At 70.8% G+C, this 21,507-nt stretch overlaps 4 protein-coding genes across 7 annotated transcripts; 2 read left to right on the top strand and 2 right to left on the bottom strand.

Moving 5' to 3' along the window:
* The first annotated feature begins 1,653 nt into the window (after nt 1-1,653).
* SLC43A3 (solute carrier family 43 member 3) lies at nt 1,654-10,300 on the top strand. Of its 3 annotated transcripts, none has more exons than XM_064453210.1 (13): nt 1,654-1,905; nt 4,431-4,647; nt 4,956-5,085; nt 5,658-5,704; nt 5,793-5,869; nt 5,971-6,063; nt 6,264-6,403; nt 6,838-6,944; nt 7,342-7,503; nt 7,588-7,701; nt 8,987-9,173; nt 9,307-9,430; nt 10,017-10,300. In XM_064453210.1, exons 2-13 carry the CDS (start codon nt 4,467-4,469, stop codon nt 10,170-10,172), a joined length of 1,518 nt encoding a protein of 505 aa, XP_064309280.1. In that variant the 5' UTR covers nt 1,654-1,905; nt 4,431-4,466; the 3' UTR covers nt 10,173-10,300. The 3 variants fall into 3 exon arrangements, with proteins under 3 accessions (XP_064309280.1, XP_064309281.1, XP_064309279.1); XM_064453211.1 differs by lacking the exon at nt 1,654-1,905 and adding an exon at nt 3,185-3,275; XM_064453209.1 differs by lacking the exon at nt 1,654-1,905 and adding an exon at nt 3,958-4,081.
* A 504-nt stretch (nt 10,301-10,804) lies between these two features.
* On the bottom strand, nt 10,805-12,131 carry LOC135313658 (proteoglycan 3-like). Its single transcript, XM_064453293.1, has 4 exons — nt 12,071-12,131; nt 11,767-11,867; nt 11,562-11,693; nt 10,805-11,035 (listed from the first exon to the last, which is right to left on the bottom strand). Exons 1-4 carry the CDS (start codon nt 12,129-12,131, stop codon nt 10,850-10,852), a joined length of 480 nt encoding a protein of 159 aa, XP_064309363.1. The 3' UTR covers nt 10,805-10,849.
* Nucleotides 12,132-14,435: 2,304 nt separating this feature from the next.
* On the top strand, nt 14,436-16,155 carry PRG2 (proteoglycan 2, pro eosinophil major basic protein). The gene is made up of 5 exons (XM_064453292.1): nt 14,436-14,496; nt 14,602-14,765; nt 14,857-14,991; nt 15,564-15,675; nt 15,969-16,155. Exons 1-5 carry the CDS (start codon nt 14,436-14,438, stop codon nt 16,025-16,027), a joined length of 531 nt encoding a protein of 176 aa, XP_064309362.1. The 3' UTR covers nt 16,028-16,155.
* A 1,020-nt stretch (nt 16,156-17,175) lies between these two features.
* P2RX3 (purinergic receptor P2X 3) lies at nt 17,176-21,097 on the bottom strand. 2 transcript variants are annotated; one of them, XM_064453193.1, is made up of 12 exons: nt 20,712-21,097; nt 19,996-20,131; nt 19,843-19,914; nt 19,693-19,759; nt 19,516-19,609; nt 19,350-19,427; nt 19,117-19,258; nt 18,325-18,455; nt 18,144-18,237; nt 17,986-18,051; nt 17,612-17,689; nt 17,176-17,418 (listed from the first exon to the last, which is right to left on the bottom strand). In XM_064453193.1, exons 1-12 carry the CDS (start codon nt 20,849-20,851, stop codon nt 17,296-17,298), a joined length of 1,221 nt encoding a protein of 406 aa, XP_064309263.1. In that variant the 5' UTR covers nt 20,852-21,097; the 3' UTR covers nt 17,176-17,295. The 2 variants fall into 2 exon arrangements, with proteins under 2 accessions (XP_064309263.1, XP_064309264.1); XM_064453194.1 differs by lacking the exon at nt 17,612-17,689.
* Nucleotides 21,098-21,507: the final 410 nt, after the last annotated feature.

The raw sequence follows: 21,507 nt of genomic DNA, 5'->3' as shown, positions 1-21,507 counted from the left end.
CGGGGCTGGGAGCCCGGCACCCAGAGGGCCGCCGGGAGGGCCCTTGGCGCGGGGACGCGGTGCTTGCTCCACACCCACGCAGGACCGCGGCGCTGTCCGCGGTGCCGAAGCCGGCGCTGTCCATGGTGCCGGGCGCGCCGCTCCCACCCGGGACCGCAGCAAGCTGCCCCCACGACCGGCGGCCGGCGGGATGTGGGGTGTAAGTGCCTTGCAGCGGACCCCACGCTGATGCCCACGTGGGGCGGGGAGGGGGGCACGCGTGGCCGCGCCAGGCTGCGGCGGCACAAGCTGGCACCAGTGGCGTGTTTGCGGCGCCGTCTCCGGCGCGGCTCCCGGCGAGCGAAATACCACAAGCTGGTGCGGCAGGCGCGGCGGGCACCCGTGGGTGGGGGCGTGGGCGCTGCGGGGCTGACTCAGGGGCTGCCATCCGCTCCCCGCCCTGCCGGTGCCCCCAGCATCCCCAGCATGGGCCCACGGCCACGCCAGTGGGGGCACCCCCTGCAAGCCGTGTCAGGGTATGGGGTGCACCCCATGCCGTGGGGTCTGCGGGGGGGGTCTGGAAGGACCCACCAGTGGGTGTCTGCGCCCACCTGCCTGCGGAGGACCAAGGCATGGCAGGGCAGAGCCCCAGTGCCACTGGCTGGGCCCAGGGTGGGCAGCGATGGGTGGCGGTTGTCCACGGAGGGATGGATGGAAGGGTGGCTGGGTGGAGGACAGCTGGAGAGGTGGGTGGACAGATGGACGGATGGACAGATGGACAGCTGGGCCGAGGGCAGGGTGGGTGAAGGCAGGAGGGCTGGCAGGATGCACGCAGGGTGGGCGGTGGGCTGCAGGATGGGTGGTGGGACAGATGGACAGATGGATGGGTGTGAGGACGGATGGAGCTGTGATTGGAGGGAGACAGACGGATGGGTGATGGACAGATGGATGGGTGATGGACAGGCAGGTGGATGGGTGATGGACAGACGGATGGGTGATGGACAGACAGATGGGTGGCTGGCTGAGCAGATGAATGGCTGGCTGGAGGGGTGGGGGTGGGTGGGGACACAACGGGTGGCTGCAAGCACTGATGGGTGGACGGGCGGATGGATGGGGTGGCAGGAGGACAGACGGACAGAGGAGCAAATGTGGTGTGGGTGGCCCAGGGGAGGGTGATGGGAGGGACGGGGGTGCCCCAGGTGGAGGAGAGGCAGGGGGCACACGGCCGGGCCGGCTGTGGGGTGGGTGCCAGGGACAGGTGGGTCACAGCCCATCCAGGGCAGGGACGGGGACGGTGGCGGGCATGAGCGGGCAGAGGCCTTGGCAGAGCCTGGCAGGGCGCGGGCGGGGTGGTCCGCCGGGGGGCACGGGGGGGCCTGGCCAGGGGATGGCTCTGGGATGGCACAGCTGGCCCCGGGGCCAGCACAGCTGGGGGACATGGCAGGCACGCGAGGTGAGAAGGCGGCACACCTGGAGATGTCACGGGGGGCACCGGGGTGACACGGCAGACACAGGCACGGCACCGTGGGGGGTTCGCGGGGGGAGGTGGGTAGTGCCGTGGCACGCTGTGGGAAGGCTCTCAGCCAGGACAGCCCCTCCCGGCGCGGACCCCCGGGGTGACCCCCGGGGCCGCCTCCTGCGTACCCCCCCCCACGCCCCGCCCGGGGGGCGGGTCCGGGCCGGGGCGCTCCACCACTCCTCCGCGGAGGGGTCGGCGGCACCGGGCAGCACCGGGCCCCGCCGGGGAGCTCCGGGCCCCGCCGGGGAGCACCGGGAACACCGCGCAGCACCGGGCCCCCCGGGGAGCACCGTGAGCACCAGCAGGACCGTGAGCGCCAGCAAGACCGTGACCACCGGCAGGACCGGGAGCACCGGGAGCACCGGGCCGGGCGGCTGCGCGGTCCCTCCCGCCCCGCCGCGCCGCGGGTGAGCAGCGCCCGGGGATGGGGGGGCCAGGCGAGCGCGAGCGGGGGGGCCCGCATGGCCTCAGCATGCGGTGTGGGCAGCGGGGTGTCCCGCGGCGGGGGGGGGGGGGCCGCGGAGCTGGGGGTGGCTTTGTGGGCGCGATGGAGGGTGGTCGGGAGTGGGGGCTGGGCCTTGGAGCCGTGCCAGCCCCGAGGCTGTGGGGCAGGGCTATGACTGGGGGTCTCCCCCACCTCGTCCCCCGGCCTCCCTCTGCCCCACAGAGGCTACCCCGCTCCCCCCCCCCCCCAGCACTCGAGCGCCTGGCAGGGTGCCCCCGTGGCGTGGGGCAGGCTCCAGGCGCCAGCACGGCCGTGCCCCACGACTGCCCACCCCCAGGGACACGTGTGCCCCCGCCTCATGTGCACGGGCAAAGTCCCCATGGCCTGGGTGGCCACCGCTGCCCGCCTGTCCAACACCACTGCGCCTACCCCTGCTCCGTGGTGTGCTGGCACTGCCCACCCCAGGACACCCCACACGGGAGGGCAGTGGGGTGAGGAGGGCACTCGTGGGGCACCCACAGCCCAGCCCCATAGCAGCACCTGGAGAAGCCACGTGCTTGCTGCCCGGGGACCCAGCAGCCCCTGATGAAAACACTGGCCTTTGTTACAATTAATTATTATGAAAGAGGCTGGAGGAGCTGGAGCGAGGCCGAGCTTGGGCCCCTTGCTGCCGGGGAGGGTGGGTGTCCCCTGGCCCCTCCTGCCCTCCCAGTCACGGCGCGGGGTGAGCTGAGGGGCCCAGCGCGGCTGGAGGGGCCAGAGTCACCAAGGCCAGGGGCCCCCAACCCAGGCCCTCCTGCTCCCCCCCAGTATGGGGCACTCACTGGTGTGGGGGCTCACCAGTCTGTCCAGGAGAGGCCAGTACAGCTGGGACACACCAGTATGGTTTGGGGTAACCAGTACAGCTTGGAGTGACCAGTACGGCTGGGACACACCAGTACGGCGGGGGGTAACCAGTACATCTGGGACGCATCAGTACAGCTGGGTGGCAAATGGTGCCTGCAGCGGGTGCCTGGGGGTGCCCCGCGGTGCTGCCCGTGCCGGGGTGCCTCAGGCTGCCTGTGGCAGCTGCCCACCGCGGAGTGGGGTATTGCCGCAGCGCTGGGAAGGCGATGCCCCCCGGCAGCCCCCGGCCCCACAGCGGCCCCTGGCCCCCATGGGGTGGCTATAGATAGCGCAGCCCCCCCGGCCTGCGGGTCCGGCACCACCTGGCCCCGCTGCCGGGTTAATCTTTAGCCGCTCGGCCACTGTAATGAGGCCTCATTAACGGCCATTACACCGGCCGGAGCGGGGACAGGCCTTGGGATGGTGCCACGGTGACACGCTTGCACGGTGACACACTTATGGGGGGCTTGGGTGGACGTAGAGAGCCTGCAGGCGAGTGGGACGGGGGGACACTGGTGACGGTGATGGGGGATGTGGCCTTGGCACCTGTGGCACCTGGCTGCAGGTCACGCCGGTGACACCGAGGTCCTGGCCACATGGGTCTGGGGCTGTCAGGGATGGACGGGGTGTCCAGGTGTCCCCTGGATGTGGCAGCTCCCCAGGAGGGCGGCAGGCCCCCGGCAGGGTGACAGTGTCCGCAGCATAGTGGTGGGGTCCCCAGGGGTGACAGTGTCCCCAGGGTCCGTGGGGGCACGATGGGGTCCCCGGGGGGGGATATGCCAGGGTCCCAGAGGAGCAGCAGTGTCTCCAAGAGCCCTGCCAGGGTCCCCGTGGGAACTGCCGGTGTCCCCAGGGGTGCGCTGGGGCCCCAAGGGGTGTGTCAGCCAGCCGCCAGCGTCCCAGGGAGCATGCCAGGTCCTCGGCACCCGTGCCAGGGCTGCCGGGGGAGTGCCGGCGTCCCCAGGGTCTGTGCCAGGTCCCTGGGGACAAGCGGGCACTCAGGGGAGGCGGCGGGTCCCTGGGACTGGCTGGCGCAGGGAGATAAGGAGGCCGCGGGGGGGGGGGGGTCCCGGCGTGATGGGGGACCCGCTATCGGGTGCCTGCAGCCCTGGAGGGCCCGTGGGTGCTCCCAGGAGATTAGCGGGGCGCCGTGCCGGCGCGGGGGTGCAGGTGTGCGTGGCGGGGCTGTGCATGGCCTGGGTTCAAACTCGGCGGCGGCAGCGGTGACGGCGGGAGGGCCTGGCCTCGTGCAGGTGGGTGGGGGTGCGCTGGGGTGTGGGGAGGGGGGGTGCATGCGTGTGCCTGCTTGTGAGCACATGTGCACGCATGTGTGTACGTGTGCACGCGTGTGAGCGCGTGGGCGCACGTGTGCAAAGCCCCGGCTGCAGGCAGGGTCCTTGCCCGTGCCCCGGCGCACGCAGGGGACTGGTGCCAGCTGCTGGCGGACTGGGACAAGGTGCAGAGCTGGGGCCACGGTGGCCTTTGCCCGGGTGGCCACGTGCCCCCACGTGCCCCGAGGACCCCGCTCCGGGTGCCAGGGGGGTGCAGGGGGGTGTCACCACGCGGGTGCCGGGGGGGGTGTGACGCCCTGGCGTTTGCCAGCCTGCAGGCGCGGCGGGGACACCCCAGGCCGGTGACATGGCGGAGGGGGGTGCAGGGGTGGCCAAGCGTGTGGCGACCCTCCTCTCCGGGCTGCTGGAGTGCGGGGCCTTCTGCGGCGTCATCTTCGGCTGGGCCTCCCTCGTCTTCGTCCTCAAGGATCTGCACTACTTTGCGGACCTGTGCCAGCCCATCAACAGCTCCGGCCACAACTGGACTGGTAGGGGCTCCGTCCCCCGTCCCCCGCCAGCCGCTCTCCCTGTCCCTGCGGTGGCCCTGGCTCCGCTGTCACCCCATCTTGTGTCCCCCATGTGCTCGTGTCCAGGGGTGACGGTGGCCCATGTCCACATGGCGCCAGTGACCTGAGGTGCCCTGTGTCCCCATTGCCTGGTGCCCTGGGTTGCCTGCATCCCCACCGTCCCCGTCCCCGCTGTCCCCATGCCCGCATCACCGCTGTCCCCATGCCCTGCCGTGCCCCGTGTCCCCGCTGTCCCCCCACCCGCGTCCTCGCTGACGGCTGCCCCGCAGACTGCAGCTGGCAGAGCGAGCAGTTCTCCCTCGTCTTCACCATCGGCTCCTTCATGAACAACTTCATGATCTTCCCTATGGGCTTCATCTTCGACCGCTTCGGCACCACCATCGCCCGCCTCATCGCCATGTGAGTGGGCACGGGGGTGGGGGGGCAGCACCGGCGGGCCGAGTGGGGACACCCATGGGTGCCCGGGGCGGTGAGGGCTTCTTGTTAGGGTGCTGGTGGTGGGGGCTGGTGTGGGGGATGTGATCGAGAGCGGGGGGGTTATCGAGGCAGCCAGGCAGGGTGGGGCAGGCAGGGCCCTGCCTGCACCGGGGGGGCACCTGTGCCGCTGGGGGGGCACCCGTGCCAGCTCAGGGCACTAGCTCTGGGGCACTGGTTGGGCACAGCCCCTGCTGGCGCCTGTCCCCCAGTGCCACCAAGCGTCCCCAGCGTGCCCCATGCCACACACAGCCCCAGGGGCCCCCCACTGCCCCCAGCCCCCCATACACCCTCAGGTCTCCCCAGTGTTCCCAGGGCACCCCCATAACCGTAGAAGCCCCCCACGTCCCTTGGCCCCGGGGGTGACAGGCGGTGGTGGGACACCCATGAGATATTGGGGTGCTGGGTGCTGATGGGCCGGCAACACCAGGGTGCGGGGGTGCCAGCTGCCCCCCTGGACCCCGTCCCCATGTGTCACCACTGTCCCCACATCCTAGCTCTCTCTACACTGGCGGGACCCTGCTCGTTGCCTTCTCCACCCCAGGTGAGACCCTGTGGGGCTTGGGTGCCCCAGCCCCAGGGGGGGCCCCCGTGGGGACCCTCCTTGTCCCCACTGACCACCGTGTTCCCAGAGCTGGCCGTGCTGCTCTTCCCAGCCATGTCCATGCTGTCAGTGGGCGGCATCCTCCTCATCCTCACCAACATGCAGGTGAGTTGTCCCGGCACCCTGACCCCCCCACCCAGAGACCGGGGTGCCCTGCCCAGTGATGGGGAGTGCCCTGATGGCGTGGGGGGGTCTCTCCATGCCAGGTGGGCAACCTCTTTGGGAAGTACCGCTCCATCATCATCACCTTCTACAACGGGGCCTTCGACTCCTCGTCCGCCATCTTCCTCATCATCAAGGTGGGCGCAGGGGGTAACGGAGTGGAGGTGCTGGGGGTGCCGGGGGTGGTGCTGGGCACCCCGGGTGCCCGTTCCCAGCACAGGCGCTGCAGGGAGGTCTGGGGACACAGCTGGGACGCAGCCGGCACCTGAGCAGGGCTGTGGCGGTGGCGGGTGGCCGGTGTGGCCCGGTGACAGCCCGTCCCTGTGTCCGTCCCCAGGTGCTGTACGAGCACGGGCTGTCCCTGCGGGCCATGTTCCTCTTCCTGGCAGCCTGCAGTGCCTGGCACCTGCTGCGCACCCTCTTCCTCATGCCCCGCACCCACATCCCCTACCCACTGCCCCCCGCCTACAACTACGGGTAGGGGGGCCCTGCCTGCACCCCGCAGGGTGGCCGTGCCCATCCTGGGGGTCCTGTCCCGTGGGTGGTTGGTGCCATCCCATGAGTGGTGGTGATGGCGGTGCCCGTCCCATGGAGGGTGGAGGGTCCCATCCCGTGGAGGGTGGTGGAGGGTCCCATCCCATGGAGGGTGGAGGGTCCCATCCCGTGGAGGGTGGTGGAGGGTCCCATCCCGTGGAGGGTGGTGGAGGGTCCCATCCCCTGGGTGGTGGAGGGTCCCATCCCGTGGTGGGTCCCATCCTGTGGTGGGTGGTGGGTCCCATCCCATGGAGGGCCCCATCTGGTGGGTGGTAGTGGGTCCCATCCCGGAGTGGGTGGTGGGTCCCACCCTGTGGGGGGTGGGGGGTCCCAGCTGGGGGGCGGTGGGTGCCGGGGGTGACAGGGCGGTGCTGCAGGCTGCGGTGCTCGAGGCGGTCCCAGTCCTACCGCACCTACGAGGAGAAGCGCCCGCCGGGGGAGGCCGGCCTCGAAGAGACCCCCCTGGAGCCCAGCGCCCCGAGAGGTGCTGGGGGCGGGGCTTGCCTGGGGCAGGGCGGGCTCAGCTCGGGAGGGCGTGGCCGTGTTGGTTACTGGCACGCGTGCCCCGTGGGCGTGGCTGCAGGGAGAGCTGTGGACCTGACTATGCAGACGATGGGGGAGTGGCCCGGGGGGTGGGCGTGGCTGTGCATGGGTGTGGTCACAGCATGGGTGTGGCTATACAGATGAAGGGGTGTAGCTCCAGGCTGGGAGTGGGTGTGGTCAAGGATGGGCGTGGCTATGCAGATTAAGGGTTGTGACCATGTAGGTGGATGTGGGGGGCAGCGGGTGGGTGTGACCAGGGGCAAGCAGTGGGTGGGCTGGGGGCGGGGCCAGGCGAGGCGTGTCTGGGTGTGTCCCCACCGCTGAGCCCTGGGGCGCAGGTGGCGGGGACCCCCCTGGGCCATCCTTTGGGGCCTGCGTGTGCTCGTGGCTCTTCGCCTGGCACGTGGTCTGGCTCTCCGCCATGCAGCTGCGCCACTACCTCTTCATCGGCACCCTCAACCCCCTCCTCGACCACCTGGCCAGCGGAGATCCCCACCAGGGTAGGGCACGGCCGCCGGGACGGGGGGCATGGCCGGGGGCACCCCGGTGGGATCTGGCCCTGCCCTGACACTGTCCCCCCACAGTGAGCACCTACACCAACGCCTTCGCCTTCACCCAGCTCTGCGGGGTGCTCTGTGCCCCATGGAATGGCCTCATCCTCGACCGACACAAGCGGGGCAAGACCCCCCACCCTGAGGGTAACTGGCCCCGGCCACGTGGGTCCCTGGGGAGTGTCCGTGCTGTTAACATTCCCACCGTGCCCTCAGCAGGGCTCGTGCCTGGGTGCCACCCCTGCCATGCCACGCCGTGACCCCGCTGTGCCTGGGGAGGGGGTACCAAGGGGCCCTGACCCCACCGTGCTCATGTCCATATCCCCTCTGTGCCCTGACCCCCCGTGCCCGTGTCCATATCCCCTCTGTGCCCTGACCCCCCCGTGCCCGTGTCCATATCCCCTCTGTGCCCTGACCCCCCCGTGCCCGTGTCTGCATCCCCTCTGTGCCCTGACCCCCCCGTGCCCGTGTCCATATCCCCTCTGTGCCCTGACCCCCCCGTGCCCGTGTCTGCATCCCCTCTGTGCCCTGACCCCCCGTGCCCGTGTCCATATCCCCTCTGTGCCCTGACCCCCTGTGCCCGTGTCCATATCCCCTCTGTGCCCTGAACCCCCCGTGCCCGTGTCTGCATCCCCTCTGTGCCCTGACCCCCCCGTGCCCGTGTCTGCATCCCCTCTGTGCCCTGACCCCCCGTGCCCGTGTCCATATCCCCTCTGTGCCCTGAACCCCCCGTGCCCGTGTCCATATCCCCTCTGTGCCCTGACCCCCCGTGCCCGTGTCCATATCCCCTCTGTGCCCTGACCCCCCCGTGCCCGTGTCCATATCCCCTCTGTGCCCTGACCCCCCGTGCCCGTGTCCATATCCCCTCTGTGCCCTGACCCCCTGTGCCCGTGTCCATATCCCCTCTGTGCCCTGAACCCCCCGTGCCCGTGTCTGCATCCCCTCTGTGCCCTGACCCCCCCGTGCCCGTGTCTGCATCCCCTCTGTGTCCTGACCCCCCGTGCCCGTGTCCATATCCCCTCTGTGCCCTGACCCCCCGTGCCCGTGTCCATATCCCCTCTGTGCCCTGACCCCCCCCGTGCCCGTGTCCATATCCCCTCCGTGCCCTGACCCCCCGTGCTCGTGTCCATATCCCCTCTGTGCCCTGATCCCCCCCGTGCTCGTGTCCATATCCCCTCTGTGCCCTGACCCCCCGTGCCCGTGTCCATATCCCCTCCGTGCCCTGACCCCCCGTGCCCGTGTCCATATCCCCTCTGTGCCCTGACCCCCCGTGCCCGTGTCCATATCCCCTCTGTGCCCTGACCCCCCGTGCCCGTGTCCATATCCCCTCTGTGCCCTGACCCCCCGTGCCCGTGTCCATATCCGCTCTGTGCCCTGACCCCCCGTGCCCGTGTCTGCATCCCCTCCGTGCCCTGACCCCCCGTGCCCACAGGAGCCCTGGGGGCACTGGCAGACCTGCGGGCGTCCATCCTGTCGCTGGTGGTGACGGTGATGCAGTGCGTGCTTTTCTCCATCTGCGCGGCGGTGCCGATGCTGCCCGTCCAGTTCGCCACCTTCGTGCTGCAGGTGGTCAGCCGCTCCTTCCTCTACGGGGGCAACGCCGCCTTCCTGGCCATCGCGTGAGTCCTGCGGCCGCCGCCGCAGCGGGACGGGGCGATGGTGGCAGGGGGTGGTGGCAGGGCTGGGGCATGGCAGGGACGGGGGCGGGGGGGGCGGCAGGGCGTGGTGGTGACGCTGTGGGTGGCCGGGCAGGTTCCCCCCGAAGCACTTTGGGAAGCTGTACGGGCTGGCCATGGCGCTGTCGGCGCTGGTGGCCCTGCTGCAGTACCCCTGCATCGCCCTGTTGCGCGGGCCGCTCAACGGGGACCCCTTCTACGTGAGTGTCTGCCCCATGGCTGCCCCAGGGAGGGGTGGGGGTCCTGTCCCATGGGGGGAAGGGATACTGTCCCATGGGGGAAGGGGTCCTGTACCAGGGAAGGATGGGGGGTCCTGTCCCACAGGGGAAGGGGTCCTGTCCCAGGGAGGGATGGGGGTCCTGTCCCACAGGGGAATGGGGTCAGGCCCCATGGGGGTATGGGGTCCTGTCCCAGGGAGGGATGGGCGTCCTGTCCCACAGGGGAATGGGGTCAGGCCCCATGGGGGTATGGGGTCCTGTCCCAGGGAGGGATGGGGGGTCCTGTCCCACAGGGGAAGGGGTCCTGTCCCACAGGGGAATGAGGTCAGGCCCCATGGGGGTATGGGGTCCTGTCCTGGGGTGGGATGGGGCACTGCCTCATGGTGGGATGGGGAACCTGGTCCTGGGCCATGGTAGGAACAGGGTGCTGGCCCATGGTAGGGTGGGGGGGCTGCCCCTTGGGGAATGGGAGTCCTGTGCCTAGCACAGGGGACCTGGGGGGGCTGGGTTGGGGGCAACCCTTGGGTGGGGTCAGCCCCCCCAGCCCCATGACCTGACATCCCCCCAGGTGAACTTGGGGCTCATCCCTGTAGTACTGGTGGCCTTTGGCAGTCCCGTGGTGGTGGCCCGCGAGTGCCGGCGGCGAGCCAAGGAGCTGGGGGCTGCCGGTACACCCCTCACAGCCCCCCCAGGCACTGAGACCCCCGACGAGATGCCCCACTGAGCCCCACACCCGCCAGCTGCCGACCCAGCACCTGTGGCACACAATTTTTCTATTGGACTTGGCGTGGGGATGCTGTGCCAGTGGAACGGGGTGTGTTTTGGTGGGGGAATAAATACTGATGCCCCCTTTGCTCAGTGTGCTGCTCCCTCCCACCACACCCAGCTGCTGGGGCTTCTCCAGTGGCTTCTATGGGGTTGGGCACCCCACTGCCTCCCAGGCCCGGCAGGAACAGACCCCCTCCCCATGGACACCCAGCACACATGGCACACAGACTCAGGGCACCTCTGGTTTACTGGGTCAGGGATGGGGCTACTGCGGGTCCCTAGGGACTGGAGCGGACCATGGCAGCACCCCTGGGTGCCCTCAGTACTGGCAGATGAAGGGGCGCCGCTGGAAGCAGAGCTTGCTTCTCCAAAGCCCATCTGGTGACAGAGACCAGCGTCAGGGCTACCGGGTGGCCCCAGGGCCCACCAGTGCCCTGTGCCCCCTCCCAGTGCCCCCTCCCATTGCCACCAGTGGCCTGTGCCACCTCCCAGTGCCCTCTCCCATTGCCACTAGTGGCATGTGCCCCCTCCCAGTGCCCCCTCCCATTGCCACCAGTGGCCTGTGCCCCCTCCCAGTGCCCCCTCCCATTGCCACCAGTGGCCTGTGCCCCCTCCCAGTGCCCCCTCCCATTGCTACCAGTGGCCTTGTGCCCCGCCACAGTGCCCGGGTGACCCGGTGCAGCGGGTGGGAGTGCAGGTGCCCTCACCGAAGGTGCTGAGGGTGGCGCAGGTGGCGAAGAGGTGGATGGGGTTGGTGGGTGCCCAGTTGGCGTAGTTCCAGGGGCTGGAGTCCTCCCACTGCGACACCCACCTCCCCCCCTGCCATAGCACCGCCTCAGCACCCAGCCCCTCACCCCCAAAAAACAGCCCCAGCACCCTCTACCCAGCCCCAGCACCCTGTATCCAGCCCCTCACCCCCAAAAAACAGCCCCAGCACCCTGTACCCAGTCTCAGCACCCTCTACCCAGCCCCAGCATCCCACACTCAGCCCCTCGCCCCCAAAAAACAGCCCCAGCACCCTGTACCCAGCCCCTCACCCCCAAAAAACAGCCCCAGCACCCGGTACCCAGCCCCAGCCCCCTGTACCCAGCCCCCCTCCCCCAAAAACCAGCCCCAGCACCCAGTCCCAGCCCCCCACGCCCACTTCTAGACCCAGCCCCAGCACCCATTCCCCGCACCAGCCCCAGCACCAGCTCCTGCACCGGAGCCAGCCCCAGCCCCCCACAGCCCCCCCTCAGTCCCAGCACCCTGCCCCAGCACCCCTTAGCTGTAACCAGCACCCAGCACCCACACTGAGCCGCAGCCCCGCTCCCCGCACCCTGGGTGGGGGCCAGGCCCCCCTCACCCTGCACTTGGTGACGGCCCCGATCCAGAGCAAGCCGCGGACGTAGGTGCGTGCCAGCCCCAGCAGCTCCTGGTTGCGGGCGGTGCTGTGCACCGAGGCCAGCTGCCCACTCAGCACCTCCTGGCAGTACCGCTGTGGGGCAGGGCACGGCTTGGCACCCTGCTGCGCCCGCCGGGCTCCCGCCGGGCACCCGCGTCCCCCTCACCTGGGCTTTTGCGTAGGTGCGCAGCTTGGCCACCACCGAGTAGCGATACTTGTGGGCCTCCTCAGCCGTGCCTGCGGGGACCTCCCGGGGGCGGCGGGGGGCTGGCGTACGGGACGGGGTGAGGGCTGGCGCCGGGGGGGGTCCCTCTGCCACCCGCCGCCAGCCCTGGGACACGTGGCGTCGGCCCAGCGGGGTGAGCATGGCACCTCTCCCAGGTGCCCGGGGTGGCTGTGGGGCCCAGGGGGAGCAGGGGCTGTCCCCACGGTGTCCCCGCAGGGTGGGCAGCGGCGTGGCGGGCACTCACCGGGGTGGCTGGCGGAGGCCGTGCCCAGCAGGGCCAGGACGAGGAGCAGGCAGGGATGCATGGCGGGGCTGGGGACACCGGCCGGCCTGGGGACACCAGCACCCGTGGGCACCCTTGGGAGATGCCACGTCCCCAGTCACCCTCTGCCACCCTGGGGCCACCCCCATGTCCCCAGGGAACCTTTGCCACCCCCAGAGTCACCCCGTCCTCCCCACGTCCCCTTTGCCACCCTCCCATGCCCCAGTGTCCCTCTGCCACCCTGGTGCCACCCCCACAGCCCTGTCACCCTCCTGCCACTCCACAACCCCCATGTCCCTCTGCCACCCCCAGTGCCACCCCGTGTCCCCACTGCCCCTCTGCCATCTCCAGTGCCACCCTGTGCCCTGTCCCCTCTGCCCCTGCTGCCACCCCATGGCCCCCAGCCCCCCTGTTCCCCGCATGTCCCTGGTTCCCCACCACAATCCCTGGGGCCACCCTGTCCCCTGGGCACTCTGTGCCATACCATCACCCACGTGTCACCCTGGCACCCCAGAGCCACCCGTGCCAGCCTCAGGGACACCCACCGCGGCCACCAGCCCTGATGGCTGGGGGCTGAGCCCACCCCACTGTCTCGTCCCCATCCCTGCTCCTCACCTGGGGACTGGGGGGCTCTGCCCGCTGCCACCCTTATATGGATGATGGGGCCACGTGTCCCCACCGCCACCTTGCGCCATCCCCACCACGGCCCCCACCTGCCAACTGCTGGGGAGAGCGTGGGGGGCGCCGGGGGGGTCCTGCTGCGCCCTGCCTGGCGCTGGCCAGCACGTGGGGCACCCACTGGGCCCCTGGGGATGGGGACAGGGGGCTGCAGGATGGGGTTTGTGGGGTGCACATGAGAGGGTGCTGCGGGGGTTTGGGGCGCACAGGGCTGGGGGTGGGGCTGGGGGTCGCTGGGCGTGCTGGGGTGGAGGTTGGGGTGCTGATACCATCTCCCGCCGGGCAGCGCTTGCCCAAGGGCCGTTTCCTCCCCAACGGCCGCGGCCCCCAGGGTCCGGCCAGGCCGTTGGCCCACAGGCCCCCCAGCCTGCCCCCCCGGGCCCCCTGGGGCTCATGACTCAGCACCCCACAGCCCCCTCTCCTGTGCCCCCTGCACGCCTCTCCTGTTCACCCCACACCCCATGCCTCCATGCCCTGTGCACCCCCCACCTCAGCAGCCCCCACCCTGTGCCCTGTGCACCCCCAGACCCAAGCAGCCCCCACCCTGTGCCCTGTGCACCCCTAGACCCAAGCAGCCCCCACACTGTGCCTAGTGCACGCCCCACCGCCCCTGCAGCCCCCTCCTCTGTGCATCCCCACCCCAGCAGCCCCCTTGCTGGGTCATGTGCACCCCAGACCCCAGCAACTCGCACCCCCGTGCCCTGTGCGCCCCCAGCCAGACCCAAGCAGCCCCCTCGCTGGGGCCATGCCCACCCCACCCCACCCCCCACAGCCCCCTCCCCTGTGCATCCCCACCGCAGCAGTCCCCTCGCTGGGGCCATGTCCACCCCAGACCCCAGCAACTCCCACCCCTGTGCCCTGTGCACCCCCAGACCCCAGTGGCCCCCACAGTGTGCCCTGTGCACTCCCCACCCCCCCCCGCCAGCCCCCTCCCCTGTGCAGCCCCCCCCCCAGCAGCCCACTCACCGGGGCCATGTGCACCCCACACCCCCCGCAGACCCCTCCCCTGGGCACCCCAGACCCAGCAGCCCCCTCCCCGGGGCCCTGTGCTCCCTGTGCACCAGCCGGGCAGGGTGCAGGCAGGGCCCCCCCGGGGAGCCCCCTGCCCCCCCGGTGCCCAGCGGTTGGCGGGTGGGGGCCGCAGCAGGGCTGGGGCTGGGGTGGCGCAAGGCTGCGGTTGGGGGCACGTGGCCCTGTCACCACTATAAGGGTGACAGCAGGCAGAGCCCCCCAGCCTGCAGCAGGCAGAGCCCAAGTCCCCGGTGAGGAGTGGGGACAGGGTGACGCTGGGGTGGGCTCAGCCCCCCCAGCTGCCGGGGCGGGGGTGGTTGTCCCTGAGCTGGGATGGGTGGCTCTGGGATACCAGGGGGCCATGGGGGACCCTGGGGGTGGCAGCGGGGAACCAGGCACGTGGGGGGCACAGGGGGACTGGGGGCCATGGGGGTGGCAGAGGGACACTGGGGCATGGGAGGGTGGCAAAGGGGACGTGGGGAGGACGGGGTGACACTGGGGGTGGCAAAGGTTCCCTGGGGACATGGGGGTATCAGAGGGTCACCAGGGACATGGGGGTGGCCCCAGGGTGGCAGAGGGTGACTGGGGAACGTGGCATCTCCCAAGGGTGCCCACGGGTGCTGGTGTCCCCAGGCCGGCCGGTGTCCCCAGCCCCGCCATGCATCCCTGCCTGCTCCTCGTCCTGGCCCTGCTGGGCACGGCCTCCGCCAGCCACCCCGGTGAGTGCCCGCCACGCCGCTGCCCACCCTGCGGGGACACCGTGGGGACAGCCCCTGCTCCCCCGCACTCCGGGTGCCTGGGGTGACACCCACCGGTGTCCCCAGCCCCTGCCAGCCCCGAGAAGGAGGCGACGCTGGAGGTGCCGGAGGAGGATGAACGGTGCCCGCTGGAGAGCGAGACGCGGGCAGTCAGCATCCCCGACCCGCTGGGTGCCACCACCTTCCGCTACGTCATCGTCACCCGCTGCCGGACCTTCCGCAGTGCCCAGGTGGGCAGGGGACGGGCAGGGGGGCTTTGGGCTCAGGGGCACTACGTGCCACCCCGGCGTCCCCGTAACCACTGCGTGTCACCCTCCACAGCGCGTCTGTAGACGGTGCTACCGCGGGCGCCTGGTCTCCATCCACAGCTACCACACCAACGTCTCCCTGCAGCGCCTGGCGCGGCTCTGCACCAACCGCGGGCAGGTCTGGATCGGGGCCGTCACCAGACCCCTGGTAAGGGACCCCGCCCCGCGCCCACCTCCCCACCCCAGCCTCATCGCACCCTTCCCGGCCTGGGGGCACCAGCCCTGTCCCGGTGTCCGCAGCGTCCACCCCTTGGTGCCCCAGCCCATTCCAGTGCGCCAGCCTGTGGGTGCCTCAGCCCTGTCCCAGTGCCCACCCTGGGTGCCCCAGCCCTGTCCTGGTGTCCCCAGTGCCCATCTTTGGGTGCCCCAGCCCTGTCCCGGTGTCCCCAGTGCCCACCCTGGGTGCCCCAGCCCTGTCCTGGTGTCCCCAGTGCCCATCTTTGGGTGCCCCAGCCCTGTCCCGGTGTCCCCAGTGCCCACCCTGGGTGCCCCAGCCCTGTCCTGGTGTCCCCAGTGCCCATCTTTGGGTGCCCCAGCCCTGTCCCGGTGTCCCCAGTGCCCACCCTGGGTGCCCCAGCCCTGTCCCGGTGTCCCCATTCCTGTCCCAGTGTCCCCAGTGCACACCCCTGGGTGTCCCAGCCCGCCCCCCACCCCCGCACCCCCCGGACCCCCCACACCTGGTGCCGGGGGGTGTCTCCATGCCCTGACCCCCCTGCGCAGGGCAGGATCGTGTACTGCCGGTGGGCAGACAGGAGCCGCTGGGACTACACGTACTGGCTGCCCGGCTACCCACTGCGCTCCCACCGCTACTGCACCTCCCTCTGCACCAACAGTCAGTGGGCCGGGGGGCATGGGCGGCATGGGGGGCGCGGGGGGCTCACAGGGCCTTGGGGGGGCTGTGCTGGGACCCTCTGCCCATGGGCAAGTGGGTGAGTGGGGAGGATGCTGGGGGGGCCTCAGGGTGGGGAGGTGGTACCTGTGGGGCGGGGGGCTGCTATATGGCAGTGTGGGGGGCTGGCACCAGGGGGGCCAGGGTCGGGCCCCTGGGGGTTTGGGGCTGGTCCCTGGGGGTTTAGGGTCCCTGGGGTCTGCGTGCCAGGGCTGAGCCCCCTCTCCCCTCTGCAGACGGGCGCTGGAGGAGCCTGAATTGCCGTGTGAGGCTGCCCTTTATCTGCGAGTACTGAGGGGCTCAGCTCCCCCAACGTGCCCCCCGGCCCTGTGCCTCCCGCGGGCACCCCCCTGCTGCTGGCCCCCACTGCTGGCCCCACGGCAGGGGACTGCACCCCCACCCCAGGTCTCAATAAAGTATCCGCTTTCAGCACCCATCTCTGTGTTTGCGCCCTGGGCAGGTGGGTGGGGGGTCCTTGGGGGCTCTCGCGTGGGTGCTGGGGCTGTAACGGGGGCGGTGAGAAGCACTCTGGGGTGCACAGTGGGGGGAGGTTTGGGACAGGGGTGTCCCTTGCATCCTGCACGGCCCCTGCGTGGGCAATGGGGGGCACAGGGTCCCCTCCCCGGGGGCTGTGGTGCCACCCCCAGATCAGTGGCATCACCCTGACCTCCCCTTCCTCTGCCCCTGCACCCCAACCCTTCCCATCAGACTCCCCATAACCACCCCTTGCCCCCCCCAGGCTGGAGACAGATGGGTGCTGTGAGCCGAAGGTTTATTGGGGTGGGGGGTGCAGCCCCCCAGTGTGGGGCCGGCTGGGAGCAGGGAGGTACTGGGGGGTCGCAGAGGTGGGGGGCACCAGTTGGGGCCTGAGCCCCTCAGTATGGGCAGGTGAAGGCCAGCCACCCCCAGCTGCCCACGTGTCCCCAGTACCTATGTGGGGGGGGACAGGGGGTCACTCCCGGCACCCAACAGCACCCACCGCGCGGCCGGAGACGCGGGGGCTGCAGGGACCCGGGGGGTGTGAGGTGGGACCCCCGGCCACGTGGCACCTGCTGAGGGGAGCGCTGGGCACCTGGGTTGTGGGGACAAAGGGGCTGAGTCTCCCTGGGGACACTGGGACAGGGCGAGCAGTAGGAGCCTGGCGGGGGTCCCAGCGGGCCCCCCACCCAGCTGTGGGCGATGGCCGCGGTGCAGATGAGCGGGCTGCGGATGGGGGCCAGGTTCCCACGGTGGTACTGGGCACACACGTGCTGGGGTCACGAGGCACCAGGGGTCAGCGCGGTGGCGCCGAGGGGGCTGTGTACCCTGACCCCACACCCCAGGCACCCCAGCCCTGGTCCGCTCCTGGGTGGCCTGTGGGGGCTGTCCCATGGCCCCTGTGTCCCCCTGCCACCCCCAGTGCCACACAGTGCCCTGTCCCCTGTGCCGCTGCTGCCACCCCCATGGCCCCGACGTCGTAGGCAGCGCAGGAAAGGGGGTGCCAGCCATGGGGCGCTGCAGGGGGAGGGTGCAGGGGTCCCCTTGGTCGGTTGTAGGTGGGGGGCTGCCCCACGGTGCCCAGGGCTAGAGGCCGAGGGAGAAGGTGCCCGAGTCGGTGGACTGCTTGTCTCGGCTGCAGCCCCCCAGCGCCCCAGGGGGACATGCCGTGGGGCTGGTGGGGGGCGCGGGCACGCCAGCCTCTGGCACCTGTGGGGCAGGGAACGGGCACTGGGTTAGTCCCTACCCCATAGCCAGGGCACCTGGGGGGGCAGAGGGGCACTGCCTGCACATCCCCCCACAGCCAGCCCCACACATCCCCCAGTGTGGCCCGATCCAGGCCCCCCCAGTGGTGGCCCTGGTGTGGACCCAGCTCCACGGCAGCCTCAGCCCCACAGCTGACCTCCTCGAACTTGCGGGCCTTGTAGTGCTCGGCTCCCTTCAGGAAGTTGAGCAGGATGATATCGCACAGCACCGTGCCCTGTGGGTAGCAGCATGGGGGTGGCAGCACTGGGGTTGGGGGCCCCCACACTATCAGGCACCCCCTGGCACCCCACAGCCCCCCATGGAGCCAGGCTTCTGTCGCCCTGGGGCTTTGCCTCTATCCCCCTGCCCCACAACTATGGAGTTTTCCACCATCCCCCTCCTGATCACTATGGGGCATCACTGTCCTCCCCTGCCCCACACCTGTGGGGTGCACAGGGCCTTTCCCAAGGCCCCCTCACCCGCTCCTAGGGAGATGCCACCACATGGGGGCTGAGAACGGCCACAACTCACCACGCCGATGGAAGTGAAAGCTGCCACCGTGTTGATGAGTGTAGGGACAATGCCGAACTTCCCAGCCTGGGGGTGCAGAGACCCCCGTTGGTGGGAGGTCCCCACTTGCCCACGGTCCCCCTATGGGGTCCCCGGGCGGCCCCGAGCCCCGCACGTACGTTGCCGTACACCAGGACGTCAAAGCGGATGCCGAAGGCCTTGGTGAGGGTGCGGCGCTCGGTGCCGTCCTGCCAGCGGTAGTACCTGGCGTGCCTGTGCGAGGATGCGGGGCCGGGGGCCGTGCCGGGCTGCGCACACGCGTGTGACACGTGTGTCCCCGTGCGGCGGCGCGTGCCCTACCTGAAGTTGTAGCCGGAGGCAGGGGAGCGGGCGAGGCCGTCCAGGCGGGTGAAGGAGTAGCGGGGCAGGCAGCGCTCCCAGGCACGGTCCAAGTCACACACCCACCCGATCTTGATGCCCAGCACCCCTCCCTGCCCCCGGCGCCACAGTGAGCCGCACACGGCGTCCCCACGGCCCGTCCCACGGCCCCCTGTCCCCATGCTCCACGGCCCACGCACCCGCATCTCGTGTCCCCATGTCTCCATGTCCCTGCACCCCTGCACCCCACGTCCCTGCGCCCTGCGTCCCTCATCCCCGTGTCCCCACATCCCTGCACCCCATACCCCTCATCCCCATGACCCTAAGTCCCACAGCCCTGCGCCCCTGCACCCCACGCCCCACATCCGTCCGCCCCACGCCCCACATCCCAAGCCTTATGCCCCCACATCTCCAAGTCCCACATCACTGTGTCCCCAAGTTCCACGTCCTACATCCCTGTGTCCCTTCATCCCGTCCCCTACATGCCACACCCCTGTATCCCCACGCCCCTTGTCCCTGTGTCCCCATGTCCCGCATCCTCACGTCCCACATCCCCGTGTCCCCACATCCCCACATCTTAGGTCTCCACGTCTCACGTCCCTGTGTCCCCGAGGTCCATGTCCCATGTCTCACAGTCCCGCATCCCCACGTCCCACATCTCTGTGTCCCCACGTCCTCACGTCCCCCATCCTCAAAGCTCCATCCCCATGTCCCCACGTCCTGGCGTCCCCACGTCCCTCAGCCCACCCGCCGTGTCCCCGTGCCCCGGCTCACGGTGGCGGCCAGCGTGGGGAAGTCCTGCCCGGCGAGACGCACCACGTCCCCCAGCCGCAGGATGGGGCAGAGGGGCTGCCGCTCGGGGTGGAAGCGGCACCGGCCCAGCTCCCCCCCGCTGCCGGGAGGCGGCAGGTTGGCCCTGGGGGGACACGGGGGGACATGGCCATCAGCCAGCCGGGCTGGGGGGGACATGGCCCCCTGCCTGTCCCCATATCCCCGCTGCCCCTCACTTCTCGAAGCCAAAGAGCGGGAAGCGGATGCTGTTCTTGATAAGGAGGGTGAAGTTTTCGGCCTCCAGCATGACGGGTCTAGGGGGGAAAGGGGGTGTCACTGGGGCCGCGGGGCGCAGACCCCTGATGCCTGCCAGCCCCCCGTGTCCCCCCAGGTCACACTCACACGTCGACGGTGTCCACCTCGGGCGGGCACCAGCCCTGGATCTCGCAGGTGCGCAGGGTCCCGTTGTAGGGGACGCAGCGGCCGGTCAGCACCCCTGCCGGAGCCCCCGTCAGCACGGCCAGCAGGGCGGCCTTGGCCCCCCGGCCCCCCCATCCCCGGGGTGGGGGTCCCCCTCACCGCTGCCCGTCGTGGGGCTTTTCCTCCGGCAGTCGCGGTCGGCCATGCAGCGGTACTCGGCTTCGCTCTGCGGGGTGGCAGTGAGCCTGGGCGGGGGGCATGGGGACACACACCAGTGAACCCCCCGCCCGCCACCCCCCGGCCCCGTACCTCCGGGCAGACGCCCTGGGCCTGGTTCTCCGTCAGGATCTGCTTGGTGACCACCACGAACACCGAGGTGCCCTGCAGGGGACGTCACCCTCACCCTGACCGCCCTCTGCTCCGGGGAAACCGCGGCAAGGGAGGGACCCCGCGCCCCGTCACCTGGTGGGGGGTGACGTAGTCGGCCGTATCCAGCACCCGGCCGGCATAGCGCCCGATGCCCTTGACCTTGGTCACCACCGAGGACTCGATGACGGTGTCCCGCACCTGGTAGGCTTTCTCATGGAGGAACACCCAGCTGGGACAACACCCACAGAGGGTGACGGTGGGGACACCCACCCCCGACACCCCATGGGACCTGCCTGGGCCCCCCCATCACCCACCCAGAGCTGCCGGAGCGAGCGGCTGACGGTCCTTCGACAGGCGCTTGTCACCCGCCCGTGCGCTGCCGGTGGCCACTGTTCCCCCCAGGGAGCAGCTGGGGTCAGACACCCCCTCCGTCACCCGCTGTGGCTGTGCTGCTGTTCCCGCCCCTCTTTGTCACCCATGCTGGCGCTGTCCCCACCTGTCACCTGCACCGAGATGCTCTCCTTGTTGTCCCCCTTGTGTCACACATATCGCCACCACCACCCTCCTGTCACTGCACCGGCACACTCTCCTGGCTGTCCCCAACATGTCACCCACGCTGTCACCCGGCCACCCCCTGTCCCCGCACCACCGCCCAGGCTCTCACCCCACTGCCACACGCCGTCACCCCGTCTGCCTTGTCACCCCCTGGCTGCACTCGGAGCAGCCCCCTGTCACCTGGGCACCACCCGCTCGTCACCCGCAAGTGATGCCCCGGGCGAGGAGGGGTGGCGGGGAGGGGGGCGTCTCACCCGATGAAGTAAGCGAGGATGAGGAGCTGCACGCCGCGGTTGACAGCCCCCACCACCCAGCTCTTCACCACCACGGACTTGGTGGTCTCGTAGGAGAAGAAGTCGGTCACCCAGCGGGTGCCGGGGCGCGGGGGGGGCATGGGCAGGGCGGGGGCAGCAGGCAGGGTACGGGCAGGGTACGGGCAGCGGGGGGATGCGGGAGGGGCAGGGCAGCAGCAGGCAGGGTACGGGCAGGGTACGGGCAGGGTACGGGCAGCGGGGGGATGCGGGAGGGGCAGGGCAGCAGCAGGCAGGGTACGGGCAGGGTACGGGCAGGGTACGGGCAGCGGGGGGCTGCGGGAGGGGCAGGGCAGCAGCAGGCAGGGTACGGGCAGGGTACGGGCAGCGGGGGGATGCGGGAGGGGCAGGGCAGCAGCAGGCAGGGTACGGGCAGGGTACGGGCAGGGTACGGGCAGCGGGGGGCTGCGGGAGGGGCAGGGCAGCAGCAGGCAGGGTACGGGCAGGGTACGGGCAGGGTACGGGCAGGGTACGGGCAGCGGGGGGTGGTGCAGGCAGGGCGGGAGGTGGGAGGGGCAGGGCGGGGGGCGGGGGCGGAGGCATCGCCGCGGGGGGAGGGGTCGCACCCCCCTTCCCAGGAGGTCGGATGGGGGCGATGGGGGGCGGGCTGTGCCGGGTCGCCCCCACCCCAGCCTGGGGGGTCCCCTCTCCCCCACATAGGGGCGGGGCCCGGGGGATCCCCGCGTAGGGGTGCGCAGGGGGGTTCGGAGGGGACCCCACGGGTGGGGGGGTTGCCCCG

This window comes from Phalacrocorax carbo, chromosome 5 (assembly GCF_963921805.1).
Source record: "Phalacrocorax carbo chromosome 5, bPhaCar2.1, whole genome shotgun sequence".
NCBI classification, from domain to species: Eukaryota; Metazoa; Chordata; class Aves; order Suliformes; family Phalacrocoracidae; genus Phalacrocorax; species Phalacrocorax carbo.
This window is presented reverse-complemented; position numbering and strand designations above follow the sequence as displayed.